This window comes from Poecilia latipinna, unplaced genomic scaffold (assembly GCF_001443285.1).
Source record: "Poecilia latipinna isolate Pla-1442-1.1 unplaced genomic scaffold, P_latipinna-1.0 Scaffold333, whole genome shotgun sequence".
Taxonomy (NCBI): domain Eukaryota; kingdom Metazoa; phylum Chordata; class Actinopteri; order Cyprinodontiformes; family Poeciliidae; genus Poecilia; species Poecilia latipinna.
In genome coordinates this window covers 296,165-305,406 of record NW_015112949.1, presented here as the reverse complement: position 1 = coordinate 305,406, position 9,242 = coordinate 296,165, and the positions used below count along the sequence as shown (strand labels likewise).

At 40.5% G+C, this 9,242-nt stretch overlaps 1 protein-coding gene across 2 annotated transcripts in view; it reads left to right on the top strand.

The window, feature by feature from the left end:
* The window catches only part of LOC106949256 (neuroligin-2-like), a 124,452-nt gene that overhangs the window by 78,032 nt on the left and 37,178 nt on the right, over positions 1 to 9,242 (top strand). For both annotated transcript variants that reach the window (XM_015035386.1, XM_015035385.1), the window contains exon 4: positions 5,843 to 5,992. In XM_015035386.1, coding sequence (XP_014890872.1) covers positions 5,843 to 5,992 — 150 coding nt within the window. The remainder of the gene's footprint in view (positions 1 to 5,842; positions 5,993 to 9,242) is intronic.

Here is a 9,242-nt window from a genome sequence, read left to right as displayed (position 1 = left end):
ATTTTTTTTTAAAAAAGGGCCCCCTTGGGCCCCTTGCGCCTTTTAAAAAAAAAAAAAAAAAAAAAAAAAACAGTCATAAATTTAATTGTGGTTTGTAGACCTTTCTCCTGCTGCCATTCTGTTTCTGATTGTATGCTGACGCAATAGTTGGGGTAGCTAATAACGTGTTTTGTTGTGTAAATGGGAAGAAATCGAGCGCATTTTGTGAAACATCAAGCTAGACATTGCATTGCAAAAACACATAAGTATGTTTGGTCTAGTTTCTAGTGCAAATATCTTAGTACAGTTGATAATAAGACAAAATAATCTTTCAGCAAGACAGGAGCTTGTTTTAAGTAAATAATTCCTTAATATTGATGAAAATTGTGTTGCTATACTGGTTGATTATTAAAGTAAAATGTCTTAAGTTTACTAAGATATTTGCACTAGAATCTAGAGGAGTGTGTGTACATGAAAGCACACAAACTATTACTAATAGACTTGGCAGAGAGGTTTTTTTGCCTTTTAAACTATTGTAGCACAGTCACAAAACCGCCTGCAAAACTGAATAACTGCCAAATACTGAAAGTTTAAGCAGCCTATTACAAAGGCATTCACTCAATGCACATTTTGTTTGATCATTTCTGGGCTGTCGACGTTAGCGCGTGCAGTTAATCTGAAAAAGTTTAAAGCGTTAATATTACATGATGCAGATTAATCACATTACCTATTTTGATCTTGAAGCCTCTCTCCCGTGAAGCGTTGCCTGGTTCACAGCAGGTAAAGGATTGACGCACGGGGAGCGACGAAAGCGAAGGTTTTCCGCCACTTAGGATTAACCCAACAAATGGGACGTTAATAACTAATACCTTACACTATGTGTTCTGTAATGTTTATTAAGGTTTGTGCAAAAAAACCAAACACTTATAGAAAGCCTTTATCTTTTAAAAACACATTTATGTCATGTACATGAGAGTAGCATCAAAATGCAGACAAGAACTTGGAGTAAGCATAGTAAAGTTTTGTTAGTGATAAAATAAACTTTACTGATCTGACATGAGGAGACCAGAAAATGGTGTATGAGCAGAGAACCTGGTATGAGCAATAAAAACCAGCGAGCTTATGTAATGCAGGAAGACCGCAGAATTACATTGGGTCCAGGTGAGCTGCATTAGGGGAATGTGGAACAGCTGTGCTGGAAAACAAACATGGAAACTGGCGGAAAGTTAATAGTTAAGACAATAGAAACGACAAACCATTAAAAAAAGAGACTAATACTAACATAAGAGAACAAACCAAGAAATGGAAGAAGATAAGAAATAAGTCAAAACAAAACAATACATTGTAAGATTTTTCTGAAAATAAACTGAGTGCAGTAAGACCATTAAAACATAAATAGACAACAAGGACATGATCGAAAACCAAAACCCAGACTTATTAAGATTCTTCCTCATTTAGAAAATTAAAATAAAATGTCTTGAGAAAAACATTAAGAAAAACTTTAATTTTCCAACAGCTTCTAAATGAATCTCGGTACCGCTCAATAAAGGCATGGTGTTGCTCTTTAACTTGCCAACTGGCCTTAAGGGGAAAATGAGGAATATTTAACTGCAAAATGGATTTTAAAAAGTGAAAATACAACTAAAGTTGTTGCAATAAGTTTGTTTCCCGGCTTTAAAGAGTTGAATAATGACCCTTTTTATCATTTTGTGGCAGTAGCTGCCTTTATTTGACAGTTTTTATACAGGAAGGACGGCATAAGGAGAAAGGAAATGCACTGGACGAGGAGAAGTAGCACTTTCAGTATCGGGTGAAACCTCCTTAAATACCATTTCAGTATGAACATTTCAAGTTCAGAAATTCCTCCCCAGGTTTCTTTCATAAGATGTGAGTTAATCAGACATTTCTAACCTGATCTTGTCCTTTGCTCGAGGCGTCTCAGGGCTGATGCAGTTAATGCACAACCAGCTCAGTTATTTAAGCTGACTGTGATCATTTTGATGATCTTTTAGATCAAATGAGATGAATCATGTCCACCTTTACCGTTTCAACTGTTTCACTACTACTACATATTTCCCCTGCTTGATAACCCGCTGTTTTGCCTCTACACTGGAGCACCTTGATAAACTACAGGAGGAGCTCTAAAGCTGTAATAACAATGGAAGCCTTTCCTCCTCCTGTCAGTGGAAATCTCAGGTTCAGCTGCCCTCGTCACCTGACCCCACAAAGTTTCTTTTTTTTTTCTAAAAGTTGCATTTTCTTTAGGTGAAGCAGTGTTTTTTTATTATTATTATTATTTTATAGATTTTGGTGCATGCTTTGACTCACTGCATTGCTGAAAAAATTTGACTTCCTCGTCAGATTTGAGCCAAAACTGCCTGGTGTTTTGGAACTCCTCATAGTTTCACAAGCCGGGCACCAAAAAGCCCGACCAACACGTTCCTCCGTGGGCTCGGCTCGGCTCGGCTCGGCGTTCTCTTTGGTGACACACGGCGACTTGTCTGTGCCAAACACAACTTTTTGATTCAAGTTTGTTTTCGACGCACAAGCACACATTCTTCCAGCAACTTTTAGAATATGCTAATCAGGGCTGGGTGCTTGAGTCAAATTAAGAAATGGAAATTATTTAGGGTTTTTCAACCAATCAGGGGGTGGGGGAGGACAGCAGCTGTTAGGGTGCAGGGTGTCCTAACTTCTTCATTAGTTAATACACTGTAGAATTGTTTTGTTTAATGAGTAAAACAAGATGAGGGCGGGTATGGCCCCTTCTTGAAAAATGCTGGTCCCCCCAGAGAGTCAGGCATACAGAGGCATCTTCTTCAATGAATACATTAAATTAAAACCCAATACATAAATGCTAAACGAACGTTTAGTATTTCTTAGCTAACAAAGAACATGAGTGAAGGAGGAAAACTGTACAGATGAGCTGCAACAAAGTTTCTGTTTCCTGTGAGAGAACAGAGGACATACGGCCTTGGAAGTTTGCATACCTTTTGCGGAGACAGAAAAAAAAAAAAAAAAAAATCATCATGCTCACTTGTCGAAACACAAACTGAATGGAGAAAGACAGCAACGTTCAGTGGAGTTACTTATAAAGATATTAAAAAAATAATTATTGCAATGTTACAGTTTTGTCAAATCGCATCTCTAAGCTTTATATATTTTAAAAAAAAAGAGGGATAATTCATTGAGCTTTCCGGTTCAACAACGAATCGCCAGAGAAGGCTTTTACAGGCCGCTTTGCGCTGACAAAAGCCTGACAGTTCAGCGGGCTTAAGGAGGCTGATCATTTGCTCTTTAAAGATGTAGAGACACAGGCCACTGCTTTTGGTTCCCTTCCTCTCCGGGTTTGATTTACATTCTGAGCGTCTCTCTGAGTGAAGCTGATGACGGCCAGCTAATACGTCACTCCTCCATACTGTCTTAGTAACGTCAAGATAATTGAACTTGTTTACATATCCTCTGGGAAATCAGCCGACGCCAAGAATACACCAAAGAGAAGAACACGAGCGGCGCGCGCTGGGGTGTGTGACTTGAAATGTTTTGTTTTGTTTTTTGTATTTTATATCCAGCCGTCTCGTGTCACACCTATATGTTCTGACAAAAGACATGCAATAAATTGGGGGGGGGGGGGGAACTATGCATGTGTGTGTATCCGTGCGTCCATTTCCCTCAACACACACACACACGCACGGGCGCGCGCGCCCATCCGCCGCTGCGAGTGACGCGCCGCCAGTGCATGTGTAACCTGAGATTCAGGTGGTGATGCAGGCGGGTGTGCAAATACGTGAGTGGAATTTGTTACCACGGCAACAGTCGGTGCGATGGAATGGCTGGTGCAGTTCTATTAGCGAGAAGCAGTTTCCATAGCGACTCAACATCGCAGCTGCCTATGCAAGAGTGTGTGTGTGTGTGTGTGTGTGGCTTTGTATGAATACGGTGTGAATCCTGTGTGAATTTCGGCGTTCATTAGCGTACCTTGCCATGTGTGTCTTGATTTGTGCCTCTTTTTTTTTTTTTTTCATCCGTGATATCTTCAGGGTTTTTTTTTTTCCATGTTTGTGACTCTCCAATTCCATTTCTTTACCCATCGCTTCTCTCATGCTGCCTATTTTCATCTTTTCCTCTCTGTTTCTATCTTGCGCCCCCCCCCCCCCTCCTTCCTCCGCCCCGCCTCGCTCCCCCTCTCTTCTTCCAACCCAGCTCTCTCACTCTTTCTTTCTCTCCTGTTATCTTCCCGTCTCCCTCCCTTCTTTGAGCGCTGAAGCTCATCAGGGTAAACAGATGCTGTGGCTGTTATTTATGTTTCCACTTGGTCTGCCTTTCATACAAATTATCCACAGGGCCTGCACAGTGCAGACGCTCAGCCTAACTGGAGTGCTCTGGCAGCTCTCTCAGCCTCGTCCACGCTCAGACGCTCCGAACATACCACAGACGCTCCGATGGGGTGAGGGTGGGGGGGTCAGGAATGGAGGAGTAGTGGCAGGTGGGTGGGGGGAGGTAGAGGGGCGCACACAGGCTGACTGAGTAAACCATAGCAACATACTGATGGCCGCAAAGACACCAATAACAGATAAGGCATCGGAACCGCTTGCACCATTTGCTCCACACGTGGAGGGGAATAAGAGCGCGGGAAGATGACATCGCTGCAGAGGACGGGATGAACAGGCAATCACAGGAGGAGGCATAGAATGGGACATGCACTAAATAGTTTCACCCAGCCAATTAGAAAAGTGTTTACAACCCACTCACAGGTCAGACATTTGTAGTAAATTCAACCTCGTCCTGTAGCCGATTCCCCATTATTTTATTTTTTCCTTTAAGACATAAAACATATCAGAACGGTATTGAAAATAATGAATAATTTACACCAGGAGAGGAAGAGATGTCACGCCACTGTCTGAAAAAGCAGACTGTGCTGTTATTTTAAAAGCAAAGCTAGATGGATCGCAGACTTTGCTTTCTGCACCGGGTTTAGCGTGTTTTATCAGCAATTAGCATTGGCAGGCAGCACAAAAAAAAAACAAAAAAAAAAACAGAAAAGACCAAAAAAGGATGAAGTGCAGCAATGTTGCTCTGCTTCTTTCAGCCCTTATGTTTTCTGCACAGGGTCTGGTAAGGACTCCAGCAAAAATGATGAAAAAGCCGCCCAATTAGCGGACCAGCTCGTTTCGGCCCTGATGAAAGCCATAAGCTGAAACACGTTGGTCTACCAATGAAGTTGGTTTCTCACCATTTCAGGTGTTGCTGAAGTCTTCACCTCTCATTACTTTCCTTTCGCCTTGGGAAGTGAGGTGAGGTTGTGCCAGAACATTTTGGATATCGGTTTGAGAATCTAAATAAATCACAGTTTTGTCTCAACACAGCCTTGGATCTTTTGGGAAAAAGAGAAAGAAAAAAAGACAACAGCTTATTATATTATATTCATCTGATTTCATTTTAAACACCTTAGTGATACAGAAAATGGCTAAACTTGACTCTTCTTCGTTCTGTAACAGAAACATTAAATAGTCTTGTTGTAAACATTAACATATGGCATTCAATCAATAAGAAAGGCTGATAGTCCAGATAATAATCGTCTGAATCTTGTCACCAATCAGTTTTTCCACATTTTCTTCTTTCATATTCTGACTGTGGCAGAAATGTTTGCGATTGTTTCTTTTTCTCTCATGAAAATTCTTTACCACTTCTCTAGAGTTGGCATATATATATATATATGTGTGTGTGTGTGTGTTGCGGGGGGGGGGGGGGTAATTGCATACTTATATGTTTGCATGTGAAAATTGTTGAATTTGAATCATGTTTCACAAGTAACGCACATCTTTTTTTATTATTTTTTTTTTGAAAAATCCGTATTTTGCAGATATTCGAGATCGCCGAAAGAAGCCAGTCATGCTCTTTATCCACGGAGGCTCCTACATGGAGGGCTCAGGGAACATGTTTGACGGGAGCGTCCTGGCTGCCTACGGAAACGTCATCGTCGTAACCATGAACTACCGCCTTGGCGTGCTCGGTGAGTTTGAGGCATCACATTATACCATGTTTGCCATGTCTCTGCCAGGAAGTGACAGAAGCGGTGACTTCAAAAGGGAGAAAATATAAACTAGTTTTTGTAGTCGAAAATGGCTCCAACAGTTTCTCTTTGAACTACTATCGTAGGGTTTATGAATATATGTTTGTAGCCTTTGGTTTCACATTTTAGAATATAGAAGCCGTCTTAAGTTAATTTAAAAGTTTTTTAATTATGCCAAAGAGAAACTAAGTATCATATCAGACGAGTATCTTCAGATGATGATGCAGTGAGCAGGAATGGGTCTCCAGCAGCAGTTGGTCTTGCAATGAAACTGAAGAGGCCTCTGACTGAAGACTGTTTCTGTAATAAATGTAGTCTTATGACAGTCATATCATGCTTAAATCTCAATTTCCAGGCAGCAGATACAATGTTCCACAGTAATATGACCCGGATGACAGCATCGGTCATTGGCAAGTGTTGCTAACCCACTTCATTTGCTTTTGCTGCTCCTCTTTAAATCTCTGTTTCAGTCTTCCATTATGTTATTTACTTGATAAACAATCTTTGTGCAATAACCTCCAGACGTTTTACGGTGTAACAGAAGTACGATGGGCTCAGAACAGGGGGCTTCTTTATCGTCATCGGTGCCCATGTAAAATTTACGTGCCAACATATTACCGTGCATGTACAACTTGAGGCACCGTCGCTCCACATCATCATCATCATCATCTCCACAAAGATCACTACTTAAGATCTACTTAAGTAAATATTTTACTTTGCTAAATAGACGGAAGATTTAGTTTCTGATCTTCCTCAGCCGCAGCGATCACACAAACACTCTTTTGGGATCAAACGACCTCTGATGCTGCAAACCAGCGCTGCAAATGAGACAAACTCATTTCCAATTTCTACCGTACCATGCAGCATTTATTTAATTATTTCACCGAAGCTATCCAGGATTTTACAAACGGCGCTGCCGACACGAGACGTTCCTGCTGCAAGCCCACCTGAATTACGAAGCAGAATTAATGGCTTATCGAGGTAACGTCTGGTTTAATGCGGGATTTTAAGTTGCACAAAGTTGGTTGACTCCTTACCTGGGTCTGTCGCCGTGGTAATTACCTGTGATGTCGAGGAGCGTCTCGTTATGCGCATTCATCAGCTTCTTTTATGCGTGTTCAGATTTCTTCCTGCCTTTTCAGGGGGATTGATCCACTTATTCCCACCTGTTTTTGTTCTTTTTTACGTGAGCTTGCGCATATCCTGAGTCAGTAACCTTGGGTTGAATTGGAGACTTGGAAACCAGAGTATTTCAGTTTGAATTCATGTGTGCGCCGAGTATTGAGCAGATATGTTGTTTGGGCACCTTGGAGCTACAGAGTGGCTCCAAAAATACTTAAAGTCTTATTATCTGCTCAGAATGAATCCATTCAAATTTAAGCACTTTTCACTTTCATCACTAGGTTGGACCTAAATACAGAACAACAGTGGGGAAAAAAACTGTTTATGATTGTGTGATAGCTTGTGTTGGTATATAACACAAAACCCAATAAAACAGATTAAAGTTTGCTGTTCTGATCTGATGAAATGATAAAAAGGTGAATGGTCTTGCAAGGGAGTATTTCTTTGTAAGAAAAAACCCAATAGTGACATCCCGAACAACCCAACGCTTTTGTTCATTCGACAACAGAAAACTATTTCCTTTAATCGTTTCTAAACATTTTAAATACTTTTAGAATCTTTCTTTCCACTGGATTTTTTATTTTATTTTTTTTGCTGTGTGAACACGGCCTGTGAGTGTGCGGCCAAACGTGTGCACAGTCCCTCCGTGCGGCTGGATATCAGGAAAGTCAAGTATTTACATTCGCCATCGTCTTCCGGAGGTGTTTGCACAAAGACTATTTGTGGTGGTCTTTGTTGTTGCCAGGTTGTGTAATCAGATCTTGTTTATTGCATCAGGCCTGTTTCAACATATCACAATAATGATAAACAGAGAAACCGGAGTAGTTTAGGACAGAGTCCAAGAGATGCAGTGAGTATTAACAGAGGGCAACATAATCCACAGTGTTATTGACAGTGCCGAAGGAGAGGCACGGGGACAAGGACAAACTGGGAGCCTTTGGAAAGGAGCTGCATGTCAATGTGCGGATCTTTTTTCAGTGGGTATGCGATTTTTTAAAAGAACATTTCAGGATTGTTAATTGTTTCAAATTAAACTTACACCAATGCCATTCATCGAGACAATGCTGAGTTGCTGCAGATTTGTGTGTCAGAAGATGGGTCGGCTACAGAAGGACGTGGTCAGCAGAAATGTTCGGCTTAGATCAAGTTCAAGTTTATTTTTAATAAAGAGACGATTTGTATTAATGAGCATTTACATGGAAATGTATGAGATTATAGCCAGGTGGCTAATTTCTATCTCTCGTTCCATTACAGCAAACTAATACATTTAGGGATTAAAAACAACATCAAATAACAGTAGGGAATAAACCATCTTAACATCTGTTTATCTTTATATACTCAATATTGACATTTTTGGCTTTCCAAGAGCCAGTTTTTAGGATGTTTTTTCTTCTTTTTTTAAATGAGATGAGAAGTGAAAGGTTGCTTGTGTTTGTCAGAATTGTGTTAAAGTGTGAGAAACATTACAGGAAAAGGAGCTTTTTGGTTGTTTTTTTTTGGCTTTTTGGAGCTGAACAGTCACCCCAAGAACCTGCCCTCGTTGCCTCGCTGGTATTCTTTTGAATAAACTGTTGTAATGGCAATGGAGCATAACCATGAAATATTTTATAAACCAAGAAAGAATCTCGACCTTTTACTATGTCGCCCCAACTTAGTCACTCGTGTTTCTGCAGTATCTGGCAATGATGATACCATTTAACAATGCTCAGTCAGTATTATGTGGCCAAGAAAATATCCCTCATACTACTACAACACCACCAGGCAATGTTTTTATAATCTGTAATTGTTCAATTTAGGTGAGTCAACGTGAAGTAGACTCAGTTTTTTCATTCTTAGCGACTTGGTGTGGTCTTCTGCTGCTGTAGCCCACCTTCATTAAGGTTCAACGTCTGAAAGAGTAAACATTTGAGACACATTTTTAAGACATCACCTCTTCTGAATTCTGACGTCACCTGCGACTTGCTGAATATTTCCGCTTTTTTTTTTTTTTTTTTTTTTTTTTTAGAGAAAACTTGAGAGCTCAGGCTTGCTCCCCCCCGTTCAAAGTCAGCACCCCCTTTCTTCCCCC